The 26,783-nt window shown below is 37.6% G+C and overlaps 3 protein-coding genes across 7 annotated transcripts in view; 2 read left to right on the forward strand and 1 right to left on the reverse strand.

Moving 5' to 3' along the window:
• LOC147325737 (matrix metalloproteinase-17-like) overlaps positions 1-26,783 on the forward strand; it is a 97,298-nt gene that overhangs the window by 26,418 nt on the left and 44,097 nt on the right. Inside the window, exons 2-3 of the mRNA XM_086300396.1 lie at positions 19,755-19,887; positions 20,100-20,235. Coding sequence (XP_086156522.1) covers positions 19,755-19,887; positions 20,100-20,235 — 269 coding nt within the window. The remainder of the gene's footprint in view (positions 1-19,754; positions 19,888-20,099; positions 20,236-26,783) is intronic.
• Positions 289-4,551, reverse strand: LOC147325740 (uncharacterized). Of its 2 annotated transcripts, XM_086300390.1 has the most exons (3): positions 3,811-4,551; positions 2,742-2,840; positions 289-2,609 (listed from the first exon to the last, which is right to left on the reverse strand). In XM_086300390.1, exons 1-3 carry the CDS (start codon positions 4,189-4,191, stop codon positions 483-485), a joined length of 2,607 nt encoding a protein of 868 aa, XP_086156516.1. In that variant the 5' UTR covers positions 4,192-4,551; the 3' UTR covers positions 289-482. The 2 variants fall into 2 exon arrangements, with proteins under 2 accessions (XP_086156516.1, XP_086156517.1); XM_086300391.1 differs by having other exon boundaries at positions 289-2,840; positions 3,396-3,899.
• LOC147325741 (uncharacterized) lies at positions 2,989-9,030 on the forward strand. 4 transcript variants are annotated; one of them, XM_086300395.1, is made up of 9 exons: positions 2,989-4,813; positions 5,172-5,290; positions 5,393-5,811; positions 5,896-6,121; positions 6,301-6,450; positions 7,144-7,361; positions 7,450-7,603; positions 7,685-7,794; positions 8,358-9,030. In XM_086300395.1, the coding sequence occupies exons 3-9, from the start codon at positions 5,803-5,805 to the stop codon at positions 8,667-8,669; spliced, it is 1,179 nt and encodes a 392-aa protein (XP_086156521.1). In that variant the 5' UTR covers positions 2,989-4,813; positions 5,172-5,290; positions 5,393-5,802; the 3' UTR covers positions 8,670-9,030. The 4 variants fall into 4 exon arrangements, with proteins under 4 accessions (XP_086156521.1, XP_086156519.1, XP_086156518.1 ...); XM_086300393.1 differs by having other exon boundaries at positions 2,989-4,574; positions 4,707-4,813; positions 7,450-7,794; XM_086300392.1 differs by having other exon boundaries at positions 7,450-7,794.

The following is a 26,783-nucleotide window of genomic DNA, read 5'->3' on the forward strand; positions in this document are numbered from 1 at the left end:
AGACAGGCCAGATTATTTGCCTTGTTTTAAAAAAGATTTACTTGTTTCTAAGTCTGGATTTTAGATAATAAACTTAAATCGAGAATAACCATATAATTGTGTCTATATTAGTACAGAAATCCAGAAATGGGAAGAATAACTCTTAAAATAGCCTACATTAGGTCTCTCACCAGATGTCTCTCAAAATATCACTTGTTTCAAGATAGAGTGACAAACTCAATTTGCTTGATTTAGGAAATTCACACAAGGCATCTGTTGAAAATATTATTTATTCAAAATCATGTCTGACTTCAAAGTTGTACATATAAGGGAAAAAAATTAACCACAATTTATGATACAAATCACATTTCAAAGACAGCTGTTTGTCCCAGCATGCCAGCATTATGTGGTACAACATTGACATTGGTTTAGGGAACATTTAATGACTGTCAACTTATATCATCACAAACTACACTAAGCCAATACTTGGTGCAACCCTAATCTTAAGGGTGATTTCTATGGGAAATAATATCAGAAAGACTGTATTTGATTGGAACAAACACACTGTCCTTAAAACTAATAGAAAAGTATGAAGTGTAATCAATGAGCTCATGGGCTAATTCTGTAGCTTGAGCAACAATGGGCACAGTTACTTCATATGCCAATAAGTCTTCATTTAAATTCAAAGTTTCATAGCATTGGTACTCAAAAGCAATAAAAGATGAGTCAATCAAAAAGATATCCTTTATCAGTCCAAACACAGGGAAAGTGCCATCCACATCTGCAATAATCATGGACTTCCCAGCAATGTATTTATTGCCATTTAGAACATACCATTTCACTGAGACAACAGACTGCATGACATCTATTCCAAAAAATTCTTTAATTTTTTTCCTAACATATTCATTATTTTTGACAGCTGATACTGGCCCGGATTCCTTTTCTTTCGCAAAAATAGGATGTTCAGTGCCTATTTCATTTTGACAACACTCAAGAAATTGATTGTGGTTTGCTAGGGATTTACAAACATTTTTAAAATTTAACTTAGAAGCCCACTGTTTAAAATAGGAGTGCTTTGCCTCAAAGCGCATGCACATACTCCTTATTAAAGGTCCAAGGGATAAGATTTGACTGGGAAGATGCAACATATAATGTTGCTTAGGTATTATATTGGCTTCGGGAAAAAGTTGCTTGAACTGATACAGGTGTTCTTCAATCATATTTCTCAGTTGCAATACAGTTTGTAAAGAAATAATGGGAGCAAGAACTATTTGAACTATCATAATTAACTTTCTAATAAATACAACATACTCACTCTCCACACCATACAAAAGAAAAAGTAATATTTTTAAAAGAATTAGCATCTGTCCACAAGACTGTTTCAATTTGTTGTCGTTAGCCGCTAAAGTGCCAAAGCTAATAGGACATGGTTTATCCCGTATTTCAAGAGGTGAGTAAGGAAAATTTTGAATGTCTGAATTAAACTTGTCTAATTCCAATTGTCCTGAGAGAATTAGGTGTTTTAATACAAATTTAACTTCCATTGATGCAACACCTTCAAAAATAACATGCATTATGTCCTGTGGAGTTTGTTTGATCAGGTCAAATGCAGGAACATCAACTAGTCTGCTTCTTCTATTAATTCCATAAGTAGTTTTGAGGGACGCTGTAAATAAATCTGTGCTTGCTTTATCTATTTCAAAACACTGCCTGATATGTTTCTCCAGAGTTCTTTGAACAAACTTCTTCTCCTCAAAAACACTTTGCATATCATCAAAGTTGCATTCACAGTGTCTACATTTGCTATAAGCAAAACCAATCCCTTCTTTAAAGCCAGCAATCTCATGCTGGGCTAGCGTGTCTCCGCAAATGGCTATAACAGCACCAAACAATTCAATTTCACCATTTGACATTTCAATCCTTACACCATTGTAAAGCAGTGATAGATCTTGAAGTATTCTTTTCAGTACAACATCAATACCCCACTGAGAAATGTCACTTGCTTTAGCAATAGCAAGAAGTCGTATTGCAGCTAACTTTGACCTAAATTTTGGATCAATATTTCCTAAAGTATAATAAAACATGACCAATTTGTTTGCAGAAGCATGGGACCCTAAGGGGTTACATATTTCAATTTCATCTGTGTACAGTATTAATTGCAATGCATTTGGCCTCTGAGAAAACAAGGGGTGAGATGTAAAGAGGGACCCGTCTCTAAAATCATAGAAGAATCCCTCTCTGCTTCTTTGTGGTGCAGTGTTCAACATGGTAAAGATTCTCTCATTAGTCATTAACTGCTTTAGACTTTCAATTAATGGTACATAGTAAAAACTTTTGTTCCTTAAGGACATGACCCTTGAAAGACCTTGCTTTACCCAACATATCTTCTGGGATACTACTACTTCCTCAGCGTTGACTGGACAGAACATTTCCCCTATGGCTCTACACTGTCCATATGCAATGGTGGAGAAAGGATCCATGAATTTATCAAATGTAGCCAAAGCCTCATCTTGAAGCTGAGTGGTTCCCTCGGCATTATCTTCAAACACTGTCTTCATTCTTTCCTTGAGCGTATCCAAAAGAACAGCCTGATACTGTTGCACTCCTGAGATGATATGTTTGACCGTTCTCTGTGAAAACATTTGAAACAAAAGTAACTTATTCTGCATTTATATTAAAAAAAAAATTCTGAATTCCATTATGAACAAGTAAGACATTGATTGCCTTATGTAATGTATTGATCCATTAAGACTATAACATACCTGTGATAAGTGGCACTGTTCTTGAACACTGATAGCAAAAGCTGCAGCAGATCTGGTAATATCGTGTCTGGTAAAGGATGTTTTAGCAACAGCTTCTTCCTTTAGAGCAGAAAAACAAAGTTAGTCCAAACTCCTGGCCAATTATAGAAATTCTTACATAACAGGTATAATCAGTTACACCTAATGATTGGTCCATTAAAAAACAAAGTGCATGACAGTGACTAGTGTTACAGTTGTGAATATTCAATATAATATAAGATAATATAATATTCATTCTTTGGAATAAAGAAAAAAAATGGAAAAGAAATCAAAGACAAAGAAACAATAAAAAAGGGGTTGTCCATTGTTTTGATGAGGCTAGGGATTGGATTCATGAGAATGAGATTTTATCTTTTTAAATAATGAATTTTTGTTCGCACTTAGATATTAGTTTCTTTACATGTTTGTTGTATTTATTAAATTATTTATGTATTTTTAAATCACGTAATTTAGATTTGCACTTAGAATTTATGTTAGTATTAGTATATGGATATATTTTATTGTATGCATTTATTAATTTATTTAATTTTCAAAAAAATCATTCTTATCCATGTTTTGGCAGTATTTCTAGCCAACAGATTTTTTTACAGTGCTTCCAAATACTCTGTGTCTTACCTGAAACTGTAATTCCTACGAGATACCCAAATTGCTGTCACATTGAACGATTTAAACGCGCTGAGAGTGTCTTTGATGCAAACTTCACCAGGAGACATGCCAGCCGCAGAGTGTGTGCCTTCTCCGGCTGCAGCATAGCCTGTACTATCTACACTGAACTGCTATTCTGTTTATTTGTTTTTCATTTCATCCTGCAGGATGAAATTGTGATTTAAAATCCAACCATGGTGGAAATCGCTTGTAACAGTTTGAAGAACAATATCTAGCGGTATAATATCGCGAGATCTCGTTAAATTTCTCTTGATTAAAAATGGAGAAAATGATTAAAAGTAATATAGGACCAAATACGAGGAGTTAGACATAGCTAAATTTGTCATCAGAAGCCACACTACATTTTATTTAGTTTAACACTTACCGCGCTCGGGCTGTCAACAACCTGAGGCTCCTGCACTTCAGGCCAAGATCCACCAGTTGATATTTCCACGGTGCTGGTTGTTGTTGCAGTACTACAGTTGGCAAAGACTGAAACACCAAAATTTTCCGATCCTAAAGAGTGGGATGTTGGGGGGATCCTCCATCCTCTTGGTGGGCTTCCATTCGTCAAATACAGAGGGTGCGTCCGTTTAATGTGGCGAAAGAATGAGTTAAAAACTCTGAAATCTTGTTCACAGCCATCTATTCCACAGTAAACCCGAAAATCCTGCCTTCGACCATGAGCTGCATTTATGTGGCTAAGGAGCACCTTCAGAGTTAAAGAAACAAAGATAAAACAGATCATACATCTCCAGAGCGCCATGGTGAACTGTTTTCGCGCAGTAGCAATGCAGCTTTACTTTACCGCTCTCCACTGAAGGCCACAGATGAGAGTGTGGGACCATGGGAAAGGTAGGCAATTTTAAAAATATATGCATCCTTAATTATCCAATTTTTCAGGTTTAAATTACATCAGTTATATTTATTTTTAGGCAATAAGTGTTTAAGACTGAATTTATATTTTTATTTTCTTTTTTTTTTACTTAAAAAAAATTAAATATAAATAATTTTCTGCATGCGCATTCTCAGTTCCTGTCGTGACGTTACTTTCACGCGGGACAAACTCTTTTCCCCTGCTTTGTTAACCATCAGGACCGTTAGGAAGATCAAAATTATTTATCTAAACAAAGTGAGCAGTAATTTAAGGTTGGTAACATTAAGTTGATTTGAAAAATACTATGGTACAACGGTGTTATTAAGATAAAGTCGTGTTTTGTGAGGGCTGCTAGTTAGCAATCTAGCTAATGTGTTAACTTTAGCTAAATGTTCTTATTTAAGCCGTAGGATATTTCCAGGTACTGTGAGTGGAGGCTTTGGAACCGAACTAGAGAACTGCTGTCACGGCATGGACAACTTTGACGATGCCATACTGTCTGTGTTGCAGGGTAAGTCTTATTTTTCAGTTATTTTGGTACGTTAGCTAAGCAGCCTTAGCATCTGTTAGCATCATTTCTGAAACTTGGAGCTAGGATTGCACTCTACTCTGAACTTTATCCACATTATAGCCTTGAGCTGTCTTTGCCAAAATAGACTTGGAACATCATTCTTGAAGACAGCCAAAAATAGTTTTATTGCATTCCCAAATATTTGATAAACTGTTTTAAGTTTGACATTTTATCCTGTTAATATTACTTATTGCTAAAATACATTTATTGACAAAAAAAATGACCTCAATATGTAATAAGCCACGCCCAGGAAAAGAGAAATAAATATCACTTTTGAAGTTGTTTTTCTCTTTTACAGCTGCGAATATTGATGAGGAAACTTTGAGGAGCTTTACCCGGGATGACCTAAAGGATCTTTTTCCGGGCCATGAAAATTTCTTCCGTAGAAAGAAGATTTGGGATTTTATCAGCCAAAAGGTAAATACACATTATACCACTAAGAAGATGATTACTGTCCATATTGTCTAGCATTAATTTGCCTAATTGTGTATTTTTGTTTATATCCCACAACTGTTATAGTTTAAGAGTACTGACCAAGATGCCAACACTTTCCATCGAAGCGAGAGTAACCCCTTAGGCTTTGATGTGTCACAATGTCAGCCTCAAACTTCCACTCCCATTTCCTACACTGCTGACAAAAAAATGAAAATGCCAGACCCACCAGAGTATGTGGTGTATACAGATTCAGAGTTGGACATGGTGCGCAGTCAGTACTTTGCATTGCTCCACAGTGGAAAGGAAAAGGACTGTAGGATGTCGAAGGAGCTATGTTGCAGACTTGTAAGGAACACCGTCACCAGCATGGTTGCAATCCTCCGTGCTAGTCCCATGGGGAAAGAAGTAACATACCCCTCCAAACTCGAAATGAGAGCAATGTCGCAGAAGATTGTCGACTATTACCCCATGTTACGTGATGCTGAGACACACACATGCCATACGTAAGTCATTCTTTACTCACTACAATATCTAAAATTGAGCGAGATAAAAAAAAGAATGTACAAATATATATTATTTTACCACAGCTGACCATCTACACCAAACTGTACAAACGACTCCAAAATATGAAGTCTCCAAGGAAGAGGCAGGGCTCCATGCCACAACGAGGCAGGCCCAGGAAGACTCTTTTCAGCTCAGATGACACAGACAACGGGACTGAAGGTGACCTAAGTGGTGAAGCAAGTGGTTCAAGTGACTATACCATACTTCTTGAGAGCAATGATGACCTCAGTGAGGATAACTCAAATGCAGGTGTGTACTTTGGTCTGCTGTACTAATGACTTTTGGACATCTAAAACTTCAAAGAGACCACCTGCCCTCAGTTTTCTGTTCAGAGTGCATCACAAGATTTATACAGTGTTGAGTATTTTCCTTAACTTTCTAGCTATTCCCTGTTATTACATTCTGTTCATCTTCTGTTTTTTCCTCAGAGAAAGAATCCCAATTGCCGCTACCCTCCACTGTACCAACTACGTCAAACAATACTACCCTGGCTTTACCACTATTATCCAAGTCAGCCTCATGCTCTGCACCCAGGGCTGATATAGGTCCTTCAACTGCACCTCCAGATGATGTTGTTGGTAAGTCCACCATCACCCTTATCTACCTCTGTCTGACTGTGGTTCCTCTTACAGCTCTTTCCAAAATATGGTTGCAGCAATGAACCCCGTTCTAAGTGTTTATTCCATAAATCATAGTGGTTTGGCATTAACTCGAGTTGGTGTGTAAAATCAACATATGATAGATCCCTCATTCCAGTTTGCCAGTTAGCCATAGTAAGTATTTTAACACTTTGTGTTGTAATGGGTGTTACTCAGTGCTGATTATTTACACATGTAAATCCTCATGCTGGTCACATCTATCATGCCTTATCACAGTGTTTCTGTCATAGATCAAATTACCTAAAATATTTTTATCCATCAGCTCATAATCACTGTTCACACTGATGTGAACGATATACACAGTAAACAACCTTTACCTTATTTTCACCACAGTTTTATTCACGGGCATCTTAAACTGTCGTTTTAATATTTGATTCTGTTCAAACTAACAATTAACATAAATCCATGATCATTATAAGAAAAGGACACAAAGGGAAATGATCAGGACATATAGGGTCAGTTCATTACTCAAACATATTTAACCTAAACATTAATTCTCAGAAATATTATACTTAAAAACAACCATGCAACTAGAAATGACTGATTAGAAAAATCTGAATTTTGTGAAGTCTAGTTACACCATGTCTTACAATTGCTCTTTGCTTTCCCTAGCAGACCATGACAGCCTGAAGATGCAGGCAAGACATTACAAAACCTTGAGCAACATGTACAGGAAACCCAATGCAAAACCCAACCAAAGTGACGTTGCTCAAATTTTGGACCTGGAGTTTGAGGCCAGACGAACTTTTATTGACGCAGATATTACAAGGGCAGAAGACAGGCCCAGAAAAATATTTGAAGCATACCCGTGCTTCAAAGACATACGAAATGTAAGTTCAACTACCTTCAGTTAAATTCCTTGCTTTCTCTGGATAGGTTTAGTTAGTTCTTGACTAACTGAGCACAACTTTGTCATAGGCGATGGATGAACTGCGTCGCATCATTGGTGGCTCCAACTGCAAATACATAGATCAAATGAAGGGTCGATGGGCAGAGTTTTGTTCGAAAGTGCAGTTCTATGGCATTTGGAAGAAGGTCCTGAAACCTCCTCTCCCCTTGGATGTACGTGGAGGTAAGTGGCCTTTTCATACATTAAATCCACACATCAGATATGTTCGGATTGCTTTGTTGAGATACTTTTCTCTGTTCACAGTGGATTTTACTGTCACTCTCTTCAATGCACTTCCATCTCTTTTTCCTTCAAAAACTACACCACCAAAGCGGCTGGGAAGTGCCAGTGAGGCTCTCCTTCATATCCTCAAGGTGAGAACAGCTGCAATACCAGCCACTGTAACTTGTACTCCATTTACTTGTATTGTTATTATTAATATTATTATTTTGCTTTTCCTGCTTAATAAGAGTAGGTCGAAGTTCAATTCAGCAGGGATTAAATTACTCCTTATTCAGGATTTCTTAATTGTTATTCAAAACCTACTCCAGAGAGGCAGCACAGAGCAAAAGCACATTGCAGTTAGGATACAAGTAGAAGCAGTAAAATGATATATTTAAAAAGGCCTTCAAAAACTAGAATATGTAACAAAGTTAAAAGAAATTGTTTTAAAAAACAAATGAGAAAAAAAGCACAAATAGACATGATAAAAATGCTGCAAATTAGAGAAAATTCATGCTCAGAATTAATACATTTCCAAAATTTCATATTTATGTAAGTCAGATATTTTATATTTATTTCTTCTATTCCAACAGTAAATCAGTTGGAGCATTCTAAACTCTTGATATTGCTATTTGTGTCTTAAGCTGTTTGGATGCACAGCAACCCTTTCATTTAAAATCTTGAAGAATTTGTCCTTTTTTTGTGCTTCTTCTAGCCAGGTGAAGATGCAATGCTATACCTGGAGAAGCGGCCTCTCTCCTCCCCAGTGCTGCTTTTTGATGGAACAACCAGCATTGTTGCTGTAGGAAACATACCAGTGACCACTCTCCCCTTGGAGGATTTCTGGGAAGGAATGTTGGTGTTGATGGCATATTACTACACCTTGCACTTAACATACCCAAAATGTGTTGCAACGGTCCTCTCTGTCATACAAACTGAGGTAATCACTGATGCCATCCATGATCAAGATGCCACTAGTGCATATAAGAAAGCAATAGCTGAGTGGAAGTCGTTCTTTGAAAAATAGGTGAATACCAAGCAGGATTTTATCAGGTCATTTGCAGTTTGTTTAGTTTTGTAGTACGTTTGTACAACTTTGTTCCTAATTTGCCTAGCAATGTCCTGAGAAACGGCTTTACTTAAGATGCTTTACAAATGAAAGTTGTTGTTTTTTTTTCTTAGTGACACTTTACCTGAGGCATGTAAAGTTTTAAGTCAGTAATGCCATTATTTATAACATTGTGAGACTATGTGACTGTCACAAAAGTTTAAGGCCAAAACTGTAATTTTTTTTCTGTGTTTAGGCCTTTTAAAGGGTTGATTTAGACTTTTAGGGATTGTGCAGCAGCCCTATTTTGTTTAAAAAAAAGGATTTTGTTCTCATGAGAGAAATAAATGTTGGCATATCACTCTTGTCCTGGTTGTGATTTCAGTAGAAGCCAAGGAGTAGGAAAAAGGTCTGTTTTAAGGTTTTTTTGCCTGGATTTAATATTGATTCGGCTCTATTTTAAGATAAGCCAACCTGAATCAAGAAACAAATTAATCATATTTCACTAATATTGAGTAGTTTTTCATAGTATTAGAACTATTTTTCTCGTTGCAGTGCATTCATTTGCTGCAAGTAAGAATTCAAAACATAAAAAAAGACTGTAATTTAGCATATTTAACTAATATTTGGGACTTGATATCAAGTAATTTTATCTTAAATTGAGCTCTTTAAAGCTTATTTTAACCCTCTTCAATTCTCAAATGTGTTCTTTTATTTCTGGATTAAAAAATCTTATTTCAAGATTTCTTATTAAGTAAAATAAACTTGCTGCATGGACAGATAATTTCACTTGTTTTCAGTGCTTTTTGTATCAAATGTAGTATTTTTTTCCTAAATATAGACTAGCCATTTTTGCAGTGTGCTCAGTAGTGGATGCACAAAATGGCAATTTTTTATATAAAGTTTAACCCTGAAGACCGACTCCTTTAAAGTTTTGATTATTTGTCTGCACAATTTACAGAACTACTAAACTGAAATGACTCAACAATTAAGGTTTAAAGACCCAAAAGCTCACGGTAAGGAGCTGATTAAGAAATTGTTTACAAGGACTTTAAGCAGAAAATACATGATTTTGTGTAAGCTGCATAGTATTGTTTGAATTCAGTTCAGGAAGTGCTTCCCACTCTAGCTCCATGTTACTTCATTTCAAATTTTGATGGCATATTATTCTGAATAAATTAAGAGAAATTCCACATTGATATGATAGCATCTCACATTTGTTGCTGATTTGCCAGATGCACATAAATGATGTAGCTCTCCCATCCCAAAGATGCTCTGTTGGATTCAGATCTGGTGAGTGAGGAGGCCATTTGAGTACACTGTCATGTTCAAGAAAGCAGTTTGAAATGATTTGAGTTTTTTGACATAGTGTTTTATCCTGCTCGAAGGAGCCATCAGAAAATGGGTACACTGTGGTCAGCAACAATATTCAGGTAGGCTGTATTCAATGCCCAGTTGGTACTAAACAGCCAAGAAAAGCGTGCCAAAAAAAAGAATCCCCAAAACAATTACGCCACCAACAGCCCGAACTGTTGATACAAGGCAGGATCGATCCATGCTTTTTTGTTGTCTGAGTCAAATCCTGAGCCTACCATCCAAATGTCCTGCAGAAATCAATACTCAGACTCTAGCCTCAGTTTCCTGTTATTAGCTGACAGGAGCGGCACCCAGTTGCCTTCTGCTGCTGTAGCCTATTTGCTTGAGAATTAAATATGTTGTGCATAGCTTGCCACTAACAAGTGGTTGTTTAAATTACTGTTGCTGTCCTCTCAGCTCAAGGCAGTCTGGCCATTCTCCTCTGACCTCTGGCATCAACAAGGCATTTTCACCTAGAGAACTGCTGCTCACGGAATATTTTCTCTTTTTTGGATGATTCTCTGAGATCATCTTTCTTCCTCAGTCTGATGCTCCTTTTGAATTTCAGCTGGTCTTCTTGAACATATTTACATGCCTAAATCAATTTGCTGTTGCTGCCAAATGACGGGCTGATTAGATATTTGCATTAAACTTTATGCTTGTAAAGTGGCCAGAGTGTAGGAAAAGTGTGGGAAAAGATAGCACTTACTACAATTACTTAGCACATAATACTTTATTTTTGGAAAGGTCTGGAGAAGCAAAGTGAATAATGACACTGAGTAGGTTATTTGAGAAGCAAGGAGCCTAAGTGATATGGACCTCCTGGGCCTGAGCTGGGACATGGGGTCAAGCCCCCACGTCAGCAACCATTTGTCCAGCTGAAGGGAATGAATACCAGCTCCAGTGCTGCTGGACTGCAGCAGAGCCGGTGCTGTGACTTCACTACATGAAGAAAGCAGATAACGTTTTGTTTGTTTGTGTTTGGGTGTGGAATGTACTGTCACTGTTTTCGGTACGTGCTCTCAGATTACACATAGAAAAGAAATTGTCCCATCATTTAAGGGTGTCACTATCTTGCGTGCGACCCACTCGACTCATCACACAGCAACACTGATGATCATATTTCTTTGTCACTGAAAAGCAGCTTGTTTGTATGCAATGGAGTGTGTGTCTCTCTTGTCTTTTATTGCATCTGAAGAATGACTGAGGCAGTCGGATAGCAAAAGAACACTGTATCTTATCAACTTTGAATTTAAAATAGGAACATGCTGTGCTGTTGTGACCGTCTAGTCATTATCACGTTTACTTGATTGTGGTGTTCACTGATCTTTGTAGTGTGTTTAATTAACAGTATTGCATTACGGCTACAAATCTTTCTTTAATTTTACATAATTCAGATCAAAACGGGATGCCTGGTGATTTTTTTGTCCCAGCTCTATTGTGCAGAGTTGACTTTCATTTTGATTGATTATCTGAGTTTGCTGATCAGGCAGATCTGAGCAAAAGCTGAGCTTGCCTTCACTTTCAGGATGGTTTTTTTTTTTTCACTAAAACCTGACTTACAAACACATTTGAAGTATAAACAGATTAAAAGGCAGACACAGATTTGCAAAACCTTTTTTTTTTGTTCGATCTCAACCAATGTAATTGTCACTTTAAAGCCTTTATCCTACAGACATGATGTGCATACAATAAGGCAGGTGATTCAAATAAGTGTGACTCAAGGTTAAATGGTTAATAAAGTTAAGAAATCTTTGCCAGAGAGATTAAATTCTTCTCAAGATGACTTTGAATCTCCCCAAGACAAGAACTAACAGACTTAAAAACTCCTTTGTCCCACACGCCATCAGACTGTTTAACTCCTCTCTGGAGGGGAGAGGGAGGGGAAACAGGAAACAGGAGGACAAAGGAGGGGGAACAACTAAGCTGTAGTGCCTCTTCACCTCACTGTACAATACCTTGTGCAATACTTTTTGTAAATAGTCAACAGTGCAATAGACTCAATACTTGAAATGTGCAATTCACTTGTATTTTTATTTTTTATTCCTATTTATTCTATTTATCCCCTTTGTATATTTTATTTATATTTGTCTTTAGAATTTATATATGTGTGTGTGTGTGTATGTATATATATATATATATATATATATATATATATATATATATATATATATATATATATATATATAACAATTCTGTAACTGTAACTTCGGTCGTTGCTGTGCTTTTTTTTGGAAGTCGAATTTCCCAGAGGAACCCACCCGAGGGATTAATAAAGTTCTATCTTATCTTATCTTATCTTTGAAGCCTTTTTCTTGACAACTTTTATTTGCCTCCACTGTTTTGCTTCCACAGTCTCAAGAATACTATAATGACAGTGAAAAAATAGAAGTTTTCTAAAAGATTTTGCCCCTTGAAGCAGTTTGTTGAACTTTATGACACACAGAATATTCTTCAGATACGGTTTACAGTTCCTTTTTAAGAAAAGTAGGAGCACACACTCCTATTTTATGCAGAACACTACACAGCTATCAAAACAATGCTGCAAACATGAGGCAAACGAGTTACAGCCATAGCATCAAAGATTTTACTAATGGTCTCTTACTTGTGATGCAGCACACTGCTACAACGGTGTTAGATACAATGCTTGTGTAAGTGTATATTTACATGTGTATTGTTTATCTGTCTATGTTCTGTATTTTTTTTAAAAAAGTGGCTACAATACCCAGAATGCCTGGCTTTTCCATTATTGTTGCCGTGTAAAGTGTGTGTAGGGGGCCACTAAAGTGTCACTACCATTCTGTGTTGTTCATAAAGTAGAACTAAAGATATATTCTGCCTCCTTGCTTTAGCATGGTAAATGAAGAACTACACAATATTCTGAGCCAGTGAGTGAATGATAGCATGGAGATCTTGCAGTTGTTCTGGATCTTGTTTGGGATTTGCTGTAAGATTCGACTGGGAATCTGGGGAAAAATTGGGCTCAGTGACAGGTCTGAATCTCAAAAAGAGCTGTCCTTCTTCATTGCACTGCCAAGAAGGTGGGATATACAACACACTGGTCATTTATCATGTACGTAGATCCAGACGCTTTGTCAATATTTTGAAAGCTATTTAAGCTTTTTGTATTTCAAGGAGGAACACTGTATTTAAAAGACATTAATTCTAGCTTCATCAATTTGAGGAAGGGGCATGAATAGACAAATTTGTGACTGAACTGTGACAGAGAGCACAAAACTGAATTTAAAGAAACTGAAGCTCTAACGATGACGGACAAACCTGTGTTTAGTGTGATAAACAGGAGACTACATTACCCGCTACTGGCCACCACCTTTGTTTCGACCTGACAAAGGTCGTTGAGAAAAGGGTGTCAATGGCATTAAGAGACAAGTTGATCAAATCCATAATTCTCTTTTAGGTTTAGAGAACAGACTGTGAGAGACTGTTCCAGGGAAAAGTAATACACACGAGACAAGACAAGGACACAAGAGGCTAAGCAGGGAAGATAAGGGGAAGGAGGAGAGGAGAAAAAGTGCAACTGCCTTCGCTGAGAGCCAAACGAGAAAGCCTGCCATAGAGGAAAGTGTCAGCAAGGCAAAGCCATCAGTCCAAACACAGTCATTGTTTATAGGAAAAATTCATCAAATTGGCCTCAAACTTGCTGGTTCACAAATCTGCCCATACGAGAACAGACTGTCAACATTAAGATGGACACTGGTGCTGACGCTAATGTGCTATCACGGACTATTGCAGATAGACTGGAAGTGCAGTATGAACTACAGTAGGTTGACACAGTGCTCATAGATTTTGGAGGGGCACACAGCAGACTTAAAGGAGTCTCCAGGTAAGCTGTGCTTGCTTGTGCTACGTGTTAGGTTTAGTTTTGCCACAACGGCATCAACTGTACTGCTACTGGGTGCAGACGTGTGAAATTAGGTCTCATCAAAAGAATTAACACCATGGTACATCAGAGGCCACCACCCTCAGGAAAGAGCTGATGCAGTTGTGTTTGAGGGCCTAGGTGAGTTTTCTGGTGTGAATCAGACCTGTGCACACATAAGCATCCCAGCAGTTGTGCGCTGCCACCAGAAAATACCATTTTCACTCATGGATAGGCTGAAAGAGACATTCAGCACCTAAAAAAGAGGAGTCTGATACACAACGTTACAAAGTCAACAATGGGTTACCAGCCTGGACGTGTGTGCAAAAAGGTCCACATCAGCTGTGCTTGGACTCAAAAGACATGAACAAAGTCATGCAGAGCCAGCACTTTTGCATACATCATAATCCTCAGTAAGAAAGAGGGATACTCACAAGTAAAGCTAGAAGAAACATGCTGACATGTGTGCATTCAACACACTATAGGGAAGGTACCAGTCCACTGGGCTACTCTTTGGAATACTCTTTCACCTGCAAAGCTCCTTGTGAGCAGCGTTCTGTGGTCCAGAGTTACACTTACACCAGTGGTCCCATCAAATTCAGATGAGCAGACAGGCACAGCAGAAATGGTGCTTCAATAAAACAGCTTTGGTGCTTTCTCTTCAGAGAGGTAGGTATGCATTAAAGTATTCATGGGAACAGTCAACATATGGCATTCTATTTGTGAGAGTCTGAGAGGAACCAAGATCCTATAACATCATTACACAAGCGGGAGCGTGTTGTAGAATAAAATAGTTGAGATCTGACAGAACAAAGTACAGGGATATCCCTGAGGAAACCATAGACTTTGACAGTGCCATGGAACAAGAAGAGGAATTGTCAGAACCAGAGGACACCTGAAATGGAAATGATGGTGAAAGTTTCTCAGAGGTAGAACTCACAAATGCAAGAATTCAAAGCATACTGCATTAGCTGGACAAATAATGAGACCACCCAAGACTGCAGGTCTATATTCAACGCTGGTATAGTACGGTAATACAACCTTTATCATTACTTTTTAAGTAATGATAAGAAGTTGAGGGTGAGGTGATGTTACGATTGCTTGCAAGATCAATAATTGTCATAATTGCAATTGTCAAATCTGATGCTAAATTAGGCTTAAAACTAATAGTGTTGCCAGTCTTCAGAATTGAGGGTGTAGCTAAGATGGGTTGTTACAAGGACTACAATACCAAGATTGCCTGGGCAGTGACATAGTGTGGGTAGCACCGTTGTTGGTGTTTTTACCTTGTAATGTGGCAGTTTCCACCAGTGCAAGTGCTCTTCTGTGTTGTTCATCAAAAAGATGCAAAACAAGATCACACCTCCTGTTTTCATTTGTAATCACCTTGTTTGCATCATAAATAAGGTGCAATATGTTATGTTCAACTTCATTTTAATAGGAGAGAACGGCAGAAAAGCACTGAAATTTAAAGTCCGCAGAATGTAACGGAGAAGGCAGGCAAGAAGATAATTGGACTATTTCATTGGTGTCATCGCTAAGTTTGACAGCGTGGGAAAATGGAAGCAATGTAAAGAATAGACTAGCCGCTGAACACCCAGGAAAGCAGGCAGATGAGTGATTAGAGATCTTCCTTATTGAACTTGTGCATAAGCTTCATTAGATATTAAAGAAAAGGGTCATCTGTCCTTTTAGAGTTAATCAGAGATTTGGAGAGCATGGCAGATTCTCCCTTATTCTCCCACACTTGATTCTTTATTTTAAGGCTGAAGTAGCGTGATTGTTTTTTCAGTATATTAAATTTGAAATGTGTTTTAAATTAATTAAGCTGTTCTCTGTCTTCCTTCATTGTTTTTACAGCTGCAATTGCATCTTTTAGCTTTGAATATTTTCTTTTTCTGTATGCAAAAGTTGTTATCCAGTCCTTACACAGTTTCATTTTGTGTGCGTCTTTTTTTGTTGTCATTGTTGTTGTTTGGACAGGTAACTTGGACAGGTTAGGTGCAACCTTCAAGAGTGTATTTACAGTACACAACTATTTAGAAGATGTATATTAGTTTATTAACAGTGAGAAGAGTAAGTGTTCTGCACACTCACAGTCATTTACAGTAGAACATTTGGGTGCAAAATATGCTTGAAGCATTTGGCCAATCAAAAGAAAAAAAAGTATCCCCAAGGTTTATGCTATGAATAGATTTTTGCTGGTATGTAGTTTTGCATTGTTTGCAAAGAGATGTCCCACCACTTGCCACAATTTACATGAATTTATTCCTGTTGTGTCTAGCTTTAGAGCTGTGGAGTACTATGGATACTGCTGAATTTGAGTTTTACCCTTTTTTTGTCGCTTTAAATATGCTTATTATTCAACTTCTTGGTGTCTAGTATATAACAAAAGCGTAAAACATTTTTGTCGCTTGCACTTAAGGTCAATACCAACTATCTGAATTTTCTTTCTGAAATAAAGTTGAATTAACCTGTCAAGAGTTTTAAATCCTGTAAAACCTTTAAAACCTGTACATTGTAACATATTTATTTATTATTTACTGATTACTATTTATTCTTTTTAAAATTATTTGCCTTATTGAGACATCTGGAAGATTGCCGTAAGCCCTATCGGCTAAGGCGAGGACTAACTACATTGCAATTTTAGCAAATCATTTATTTGGTACCACTTGGGAGGATATTATCAACATAAAACAGGCTTAATGCAAGAATTACACAAGAAACTGCAAATGAGCAATTGAACTCTTTGTGTCTTTTACTTGGAATACAGCTGTCATTAAAAGCTGTAGCTCGGTGGTTCTTTTGGGGATTTTGTTTCTTTTGGTGTGAGCCTTGACAAATTAAAGAATCTGTAGCTTTTGGCAGGTTTTGTTTTGGATATATATTTCAACTGGAGGTAAGAACTGCTTGTTCACACCCCCTGATAGGACTCATGTGATGACAACAGATGTGCTACAGATAATTTGGCAGTTAAAACAGTGTGTTTATAAATCTAGCTGGTTTTAAGCACAAACTAGTCGGCTTGTGTTTAGGGAAAGGTTGTGTTGTCAGTTAACCAAACATTTATTAATTTAAATTTAATTTTAATAGTTATTTTAAGGTTATAATAGGTTACTGTCGTGGTTAAATCACAAAATGCTGACTTTTCATCTGAAACTGAAAGTGAACAGTTGTCTACTGGATCTGAGTACCTTCTTTGCCCTTCATGGTCATAAAAAAGGCCACAAACCAAAATTTGTTGGTCATGTTATAAATTTATTCTATTTATCACAAGTTTTCCTGGAGCTTTAACCCCTTTAGATTTTATCCTCCTCTCGCTGCACATGAGATGAAGGTGAAATTGTTCCAGAAACCTCTCCTCGCCTTCTGCTACTTTCTTTGCCCCATCATAATTACCGTGGCCCTTAGGGGGCTTTGTCACTTGAACATAAATACGTTTATTTTATTCTGGGGCAATTGTAGAAGTGACTCATCCTGCCTCGCACAAGGCCACTGGAAATAAAAGGTAACTATAGGCAATCATAAGCTGATTGCACTAAAGACCTATGGGGTTGATTTTTTTTTATGGGAGAAAATCACCACTGATATTGTCTCTTGAGTCACACAGTCAATTTAACTATTTTAAATTCTTTGACCTCTTCCACTTACCCATGACATTACATCCTTTCGGGAAATTGTTATTGTTTCTTATCTTCTGCACTGTTGTTGAGGGTCAGCTCAATTCCCCTGTAAACTTTTTCCAAGTCCTCTGGACAGAAAGCAAAGCCAAGGATGAGGAGGGAAGTAATCAGGGAGCAAAGTGCTTCACTAAAGCGAAGTCATTCAGTTAATGGGATTTTCCCAGTGTTGTCGGTACAGAAAAGATACCTCGCTATCGATCTCTGTCACTCACCTCTGATGAGTGCTGATCAAAAACCTATTTCAAATCTGCCATCTCTTATTGTATGTCCGGACAGAAGAATGGAGGAGGAGGCGTTAGTGGAGATAAGACAAAAGAAAGGAAAATAATAATTTAAAAAAAAATCAAGGTGCCAAGACAACAAAAGAGCTCTGGTGGGAAAGTAAGCGAAAGAGAAGGGAATAGAGGAGTACTCAAGTTGCAGCTCGGATGCTTTCATCTGTCACATCTTAGATGTTTCAAATCTATTCAAATTGACTGGAGTGCGCTGATTGGCAGCCACTTCACTGGTCCCCAAGATAAATAGAGATGCATTAACAAGAATTAGCCAAAATGCAGAAAGTGTGTGGATAATTAAGTACACCCCAGTGTCAGTTGCTTGTAACCGTTTTATCAGCAATAACTTGAAGTAATTGTTTTCTGTTTGACTTTATTAGTCTCTCATATCATTCTGGAGGGATTCTGGTCTTTTGTTTTTGTGTTTTTGTGTTTTTTACAATGTTGTATCAGGTCATTGTGGTTTGTGGTTTTATTTAGGCAAAGCTCTATAAAAGTCCCACCACAGCTTAGGTCTAGACATTGAAAGAGCCATTAAAACATATTGATTCTTTTCTTTTTCAGTCGTTCTGTTGGAGGTTTACTGCTGTTCTTGGGATTATTGTCCTGTTGTGTGACACAATTTAGGTCAAAGCTTTAGCTGTCATACAGATAGTTTCACTTTTGACTATTGAATACTATGATGCATAGAAACGCTCAAGGTCCCCCGCTCCTGTGGCAGGCTAAATCATCACCCCTCCACCAATATATCTGATAGAGTATGGAGTGTTTCTGCTGATATATTATGTTTGGTTTTTACCCAATGTGGTTCTGTGCATCATGATTAAACATCTGACTCTCATCCGTTCCAGAAGTCTTATAGTTGGGAATTTGCTTGGGGTGAATATGCTTGGATGTCCATTACTTTTTTGTTTTGTTTTCAACATTTGAATAATCTTTCTCACTTTAAAATGATGGACTCCAAATTGCTTGGAAATTCCCTCATAACATTTCCCAGATTTATAGGCACTGACAACTGCTTCTTTAGGATCGTTGCTGAGGTGTTTTTCCTGCTTGGCATTGTAATAAAACACACCTGATTGCTCCAGACCAGCAAACTGCTTTTGTAAACACTTCCTAATGATCAGTTAATCAAGTGCATTTGATTAAAGCAGCACCTGACTGTTACTTAACCTCTTAATTCATATGGAAGCAATAAGGGTGTACATAATATTTCACACACGGGCATAATTTTCTCAAATAAATAATGACACGGTGTAATATGTTGTATTATTGTATATCTCAGGTTTATTTGGCTAATTTTAAGACCTGTTATGGACCAGATGTTTTGTTTATTATGTCCTTATACATAAATTTTAGTATATATGTATATATTATATTTTGACTATAGTTGCTGATGAAACTGTTCAGCTACATCAAAATCAATATGCAGCTCACTGATACAGACTATCATAACATGTTGTGATTATGATAGTCTTACTCAGTTCCATTACTGCAAAATATAGAGGACTGCAACAAGTATGTAATAAATAATTAGAGGTATATCGTAATGACTCCATCATATTTCAACATTTTTAAAGCACAATGGTGAATGGTTGAGAAAGTGGATCAGTTTTTTGCTAATATTAGACTTTCACTGATCAGTGTTTACCAAAACATATACATGCTCATGGAGGAACAAAAAAATAACTTATGCAAAACAATTGTCCAGGTAGGATTGTATATCAAAGTGCAATATCTAAAGCAGAAAACCCAAAGAGCCTCCAACCTTCATAGCAGCTTTAGGATACTTAATATCTGTGAAGTATCTGGAGTAAACTCTGTTGACCCGATGTACCCTGTATTCAGATGTATTCTGTTTCCCTTCCAGGACTGGCTGAGTAAGTTTGGGTACCTCCCGCCACCTGATCCCGTGACTGGCCAGCTTCAGACCAAGGAGGCCCTGACCAACGCTATCAAAGCCATGCAGAAATTTGGAGGGCTAAGAGAGACTGGAGTGTTGGGTATGATGCTGTGTTTGTTTGAAGCGGCTGTGTGAAATCTGTCACATTTGCTGGATGGAGGCAGCATGCACTGAATAACTAATGACATCCTGTAATGCAATCCAATCAAGAAAACCACAGAATTTTTCATATAGTTGAATCAGCACCTCTCTGATGCAATCAAACTCCTTTCTCTCTCCCTTCTCTCTCTTTCTCTCTCTATTTGTTTTTAGACCAAGCCACCCTGGGCCTAATGAAAACACCCAGATGTTCTCTCCCAGATGTGTCTGAAGCTGAGGGCACAATGGGGCGCAGGAAACGAAGCCTGACTCCTCAGAATAAATGGAATAAGAGACATTTGTCCTGGAGGTAAGGGTCATCAAAATTATTATTATTATAGCGATACAAGGTACTATGCACACATTCATACATAGATGGGTGACCAAGTGTTTAGTATTAGGCTACATTAGGGAAAAAACATTTTCTTCCATCTGTGCATCTTTTGATAGATTACAGGACGCTTCTTGTGATCTAAAGGCTTCTACACTTTAGATTAAATTTAGTTGAAGGCACATTCATTTTGTAAAACATTCTTATTAGAGACCTTGAACCAACATCAAACAAGCCTGTCCTCTCAGAAGATGCACACATATTCCTCAGAATTTGTCATGAGATGTTTCAATTAAAGTGTTTTCTCAGTATTGCACCAAGATACCACAAGTTAATATAAAAATTGTATATACAGACACTAAACTCCACTAAGAGAACATTAAATGGTCTAACCGTGTAGTGCTGCTCTAATTAAATGAGTTTTCCATTGAAAATCTGTCTTATATCTGTCTAACTGTAGTTAGACTTAGTTATGTGGATTTAAATGTGATCAAGAGTCACTGCAAATTAATTAATTAGTTAAAACCACAGAAATTTCAGAACCAAATTGTAGGAAATCCAAACTTACCACGTTATTTGTACTCAGTTGGAACCACTTTTGCCTTCAGAATTGGCCAAATTCTTCATGGTATAGATTAAACAAGGTGCTGGAAATATTCCTAAGGATTTTAGTCCATACTGGCATGATCCATGATGGACATCTCTTGTTCCACCACATCTAAGAGGTGCTCTATTAGATCGTATTCAAAAGGCCTCCAGCGTCACCAGATCTCAAACTCATTGTCATGTTCAAGAAACTGGTATGAGATGATCTGGGCTGTGTGACAGGAAGTAGAGTGGGCGATCTACCAAACATAATGTTGGTGGGTTTTATCCCTGGCTCCTTCAGCCTGCATGTTGAAGTGTCCTTGGCCAAGATAGTGAGTTTCCACCGCTGCATACATCTGAGTGTGAGTGTTTAATTAGGTTAGGTCAGTGGTTCCCAAACTTTTTTTGCTGGGCCCCCTTTGTTTTACATGAAAAATGTTCGCACCCCCCACCCCCCACTCACTAACACATCCGCCAACCACACACACCCATATTCTGCTCCATTGCGGTTTATTTCACACCTCAAACATTTAGTAAACAATTATGCAAATACAAGTAATCTGCAATAACTTACAGGTAGAAAGAAAATAAACTACTAACTCTTTTACGCTACATCCACACCTACACGGGTATTTTTGAAAACGCAGCTGTTTCGTCCACACGTAAACAGCGTTTGGAATCACCGAAAACTGCGATTTTTTTTTTTTAACTCATTTTTTGCATTTACGTGTGGACGAGGAATACAGAGTTCGTCAGGCAACGTCAAAGGTATGTGCCTTTTTTCACGTCACGCTGTGCGCCATGTTTTTGTTTACATGAGATGAATTGCAGAATGGCAGATAGAGACAAAATACTGTTACTGTTAATCTGGCTGTGTTCAGGTTTTACACGCAGTTACTGTCCCTCCATTTACAAAGGCAGAGGCATCACGGTGTGATTATTTTACGTGTAGTTGTTTGTTTGTTTTCCTGTGTAATAATATTCAACATTGCTATCAATACATTTTTTTAAAAAATGCCTCTCTGTACAAAATGGGTTTAAAAACATAAACAACTGTGGGATACTGTTTGTCCGTGATTTGAAGAGCCAAGGGAAAACCAATTCTGCAGTGGAGACCTACCTCGGCACTTGTGCAGGTGAAACCAAAGGGAAGATATGCTTCACCATATTTTCTAGTCTTTGGCTAGAATGAAATTGGTTTGGAAACCTATTCAGCTATGCTTCATCTCCTGCTTTGCATTTCTGTGGGCGCCCTGTGCTAGCAGTGTCCAAGCGTTTTGTTTTTTTCCTTTTCATACGGTGCCATGGCTCTGCGGCGGGCCCCACACTTTGGGAAGGTCTGGGTTAGGTTAAGTTTAAATACAATGAGTTGCTGCAGTGTGATTTGTTAATTATGTGATAAAGTGGCTGGTCAGTGTATAATTGCTGTTCTTTTTTTTCAAAATAACAAGGAAACCAAAGTATATTTAGAAATGGAAATGTTAGTAGCCAAAAGTGTATGCTTCAAACTACTCTGAACACTTGATTTCCTAAGTTATGTGCTTACCTCATCATGGTCATCGCTTTAGGCATACCAAACCTTTGCACTCCGACTACTCTAGAAATAAGCTCAATAAGTCTCCCTTTAACTGTTGCTAAATTCAGGCGTTCCCTGTGTTGTCATGAATTATGAGGTTTTATAAAGTATTGTATTTAGGTAAACAGGAAACTGAAAATTGTTTGAAGATGCCATCCAACAAGAGTGGATAATGCCCTAGGTGTGCTTTAAAAAAAAATTCTGTAGTTTAAATTGTGATGCTTTTTTGTGTTGAGTCCAAAAGGTATTGAAGTGGTTTCTAATAATGTTTTGAAACATAATGAACCTGATCAATGTAGCCTTTAGATTTTTTTTTAATGTTGTAAATAAGAGCAAATCTTAAGTCAAAAACCCTATGAGTGACTTTCACTGAATTACTAGCTGCAGTGGAACCTTACTTGGATGGCTATCCGGTTGTTCAGTGATGACGCGACGAATCCTACTTCCGGGTCTAAAGTAGTCTGCGTTTAATATGGCTTTTGTGTTGTTAACATGTTTAATGTTATGTATTTTCTTCTATTTGATCTCAAAAAGCTCCTAAAACAGTCAGTGATCACTGTTGACCTCCCTCGGCTTTTATTACCGCTAATCATTTATTTAAGCTCAGTTTTTAAAACCTTACGATGTAACTACAGCCCAGCCCATGCAGCAGTATATGAATGACTAACCTCGTATTGTGGATGGATTATCTCAGTTGTTCTCCTGGCTGAAGTTTGGTCCTTTTACAGCATCCTGCCATGCGATTACATTTGTTCCTGACCACTGAGAACACTCACATTAACTTTTATCGAGTGGAAAAAAAGTTAGCTTGTTTATATTATGCTAACATAGCTGTGTCGCTAGCGGTCACGTAGCACATCATTATATACCAGCTAGCCCAACTTCAGTAACCCTACAAACGTCACTGCTGTTTAGTTTTCTGTCTTCATTTATGCTGGAAGTGATAGCAGAGCTGTACGTTTTAATTTGTTTCCAAAACCCCACAGTCAGGACATGCTATATTGTATTTAGATAGAAGCTAGCGAGCTAACTCCCTGCTAACTTCTAACTCCGTTAAATGTCATAAATTCCGTTTTCATGGATGCCTGGATGTTAAACTCAATTGTTACACCTGGTAGAGCAGAACGCTGATCATTTTATTAAAGATGAAAGACTTTAGACAGTTTTTCAACTCTCAGTAATGCCATAGTGATCGTTTGATATATGGACCTGCAGCGGAGTTTAGACCCAGACACGGCTAGTGACGTCAGACTGAACAACCGGATAGATGGGAGAAGTGATGAGCTATGCTGGTTTCAGTCAACAGAAATACTTCAAATGCTTTGAGGATAACAGTAACCATTGACCTGCTGTCATGGTCCTGTGTCTTTGACTCAGTGTTGAGTTTGGACTTTCAATGTCTGTTACTTAACATTTTCAGTTAGACTCTTATTTTGTTAATTAGTTTTAGTTATGTGGGTTATGTTCACAGTTTGTATTTCGTTTCTTGTTTTATTTGTTTCCCCCAAATCTTTCTTTCTGTGTTAGGTGTTTCTTTGTCTTATTACATCCTCTTTTATTTTGGTAACCGTGTGTTGTGTACACCAAATGTTTCTGTTTTGCTTCTCCCGTCTTGTTTTTTGGGATTAGTTTCAGCTGTGTATCATTACCGTGGTGTGACCCATGTGATTCCATTTGGAGCCTGATTTTGCCTTTGTTCTTTGTTATGTTGTATTGTTGTCTGGATGTGTGTGTTCTGTTGGTAGGTTTTTGCTATCTTTAGCCTCAGTAAAGGGTTGCTTTTTGTTCACTTTAAGTTAATCTTCAAGTCTGCATTGTGGGTCCCAAATCAATGCAATACAATTCATAACACCTCCCATCAGAGTCTTGCTAGGGTTCTTGCAAGCCACCCAATAAATAAACAATAACCCTAGAACTGGTAAAGAAAGCAAAGAGGAGAGTATTTCTTTAGGCTGCCTTTGAATAAAGTTGGTCTGGTCATCCGTGACCATGTGAGGAACCAGAGAATACTGTTAGACCGTGTAGGAGGAAGCAGTGAAACATATGGTTGGTCTGTGATTTACCCACACTATCAGCGTTCATTCAACATTGAGCTGCCATAATCTCTTGTGTGGGAAAGTGTGTGTGCATAATATGAAATACACACATGAAATTTGAAACACGGAAAGCCAGCACACAAGCATAGACAAAATACAAAATATGCACATACTCACAGGTGTATGTGCATGTCTCTCTCCTGGTGGGCTTTAACTGTCTTTTTCTTCTTTTTGCCTCTTCTTTGCACCTCTGTCAATCAAACATCAGCTCACTCTACTCAGAAATAAGAGCCTCGACTTCAGCCCATAAAACACCTTTGTATTCACAGCAGTCAGTGCAGATCCAGAGAGATTTTAAGGTGCAGATTTTTAGTAATTTATCATAACAAAGTATTGAAATTCTGCATAAACTGCCCTCTATTGGGTGTTTTCGGTTGAAGCTGTAATGCTTGCACAGAAATATCCTGTCTGCTTGGTTTAGAAAATTGTTGGGTTTTTTTATCACATTATTTGTTGTACCTCTGCTTTATTAGATTTCATGAGTGAATAACAGAATGTGTGGCTATCAGCTAATGGGTTGGATGTAATGTGACAGTCATATAAAATGTTTATTTGCCAAGAAGAACAGAAGAAATAAGAAAGAATAATATTTATATATCTGAAATTTACATGTTGCAGCATGCAGTGTTAATTTGAATTATTTCATCATGCAGTGAGAATGTCACTGTGTATGGGCGAAATCTTTATTGATGTTACATTAATCTGAGCAGAGCAAACAACAAAATGCTAACCACACAGATGACTAAAAATAAAGAGGATAAATATACACATTGCTCACAAGAAGTCAAAATAACCTAGAAGAAGAACATCGTGTTTTTGGCAAAGTGGTTCTTCTTACATATTCCATTTCAATAAAGCAAGAAGAAAGTAAAGGTGAAGATATCTGAAGGGAAAATATAAATAAATAAAAAACCTGATCATTAAATAAAACATACAGCTTTGGAGTCTAAGGGACTTCAAACAATGAGTTGAAACAAAACAGTACAATTATAAAATAAAAGTGATAATATTACATAATATTTTATAAAATTCCTTTGGCTTACCTCAGTAACTCAAAATGTTATGGTCCATTGTACAGCTACCTCAGGAGAAAGCTTAAATTAGCCTGTACCCACACCAGTCACGGCTATACCCCCCTCACCACTGACCCGCTGGCCTGTGCTCGCACTGCACTTAGTAATCAGCAGGATCAATTTGTCCCCGCAGCTCAGCTCCTCTCTCATACTCGCATTTTGGGGTTTATTTTATGAAGCACTGGTCCATCTCACATATTTGGCATTAACAATAGCCAGTACTGTGGTGTATGGATGAAGTGGTGTCACTTCACGGCAAGAAGGTCCTAGATTTGAATCCAGTCTGCAGCCTTTCTTTGTGGAGTTTGGAATATGGGAGGAAGTGGGGACACAGGGGAGAATATGCAAAGGCATGCAGGGGATTAAGTTTACTGTAATTGTGTGTATGGCTGTTTCTACCTGTGACAATCTATAACCTTGGCAAAGTGTACCATGACAGCTGGGATGGGCTCCAGTCGCCCCCTCAATTATATAAGTAGAATAAAATGGATGGATGGTCTTGATAAAGAGATTTTTACCCAGGCAGTTGTAGATTAGGGTTCAGTAGTGGTCAGGAAACAGTTCACTTAACACCAGGAGACAGCACCCAGCGATCACAGTACTCAAACGAACCCTCTTGACGGGTCCAAAGCTGTCACACACTGAACAGATAGGCTGGGGTGTGTACCTCCTTAAGCCACAAATAACTTTGTTGCTGATGACTGGTCGTAATTGGGCATTCCGTGATCTAGTTACCTAGGTAACCTTCTAATTTATTTACAACCAGGTTATATGTTAGTCAACAGTATCCTTCCCAGGATATGGGATCCTTATTCTTTAGTCACTCAATGCTGATTCTGTTTTTTTTTTCTCTCTCTCTCTTTTTTAAAGAGTCTCTAGTCGCCACATTGCTGTGAATTTTTTTCCTGCGTGGATATAGCTTTTTTTGTTTAATTAAATTAAAAGTGATTCACAATATAGTAAAGTTTGCCATATTTAATGCACAGTTACCGTACTTGCATTAAGACTGTAATGGTTCAGTTTTGTCTTTGTCATACAATATGCAAAAGCAAGAAATAACCGCTTGTAATAGCAACAGAACATCAATAAATAAATATTATTATTATTATTGTTATTATTGATATTGCTGATATACAAACAGTAAAAATCACCATACAGAAAGAAATGGTTTTGATAAATGGTTATAGCTTTTAA

The sequence above is a fragment of the Aulonocara sp. 'chitande type north' Nkhata Bay genome, linkage group LG7, assembly GCF_057382095.1.
Source record: "Aulonocara sp. 'chitande type north' Nkhata Bay isolate Kocher_YH1m ecotype deep benthic linkage group LG7, A_spYH_male_GT1.1, whole genome shotgun sequence".
Taxonomy (NCBI): Eukaryota; Metazoa; Chordata; class Actinopteri; order Cichliformes; family Cichlidae; genus Aulonocara; species Aulonocara sp. 'chitande type north' Nkhata Bay.

Excerpts from the sequence above, each read along its gene's own strand:
- LOC147325741 (XM_086300392.1), top strand. Across the intron at positions 6,122-6,300 it reads TGAGGATAACTCAAATGCAG|AGAAAGAATCCCAATTGCCG; the intron begins GTGTGTACTTTG and ends TTTTTTCCTCAG. Across the intron at positions 7,362-7,449 it reads GCTTCAAAGACATACGAAAT|GCGATGGATGAACTGCGTCG; the intron begins GTAAGTTCAACT and ends ACTTTGTCATAG.
- LOC147325740 (XM_086300390.1), bottom strand. The coding sequence starts at position 4,191 with ATGGCGCTCTGGAGATGTATGATCTGTTTTATCTTTGTTTCTTTAACT. Across the intron at positions 2,841-3,810 it reads TTGTTGACAGCCCGAGCGCG|GAAGAAGCTGTTGCTAAAAC; the intron begins GTAAGTGTTAAA and ends TCTGCTCTAAAG. Across the intron at positions 2,610-2,741 it reads AACAGTGCCACTTATCACAG|AGAACGGTCAAACATATCAT; the intron begins GTATGTTATAGT and ends ATGTTTTCACAG.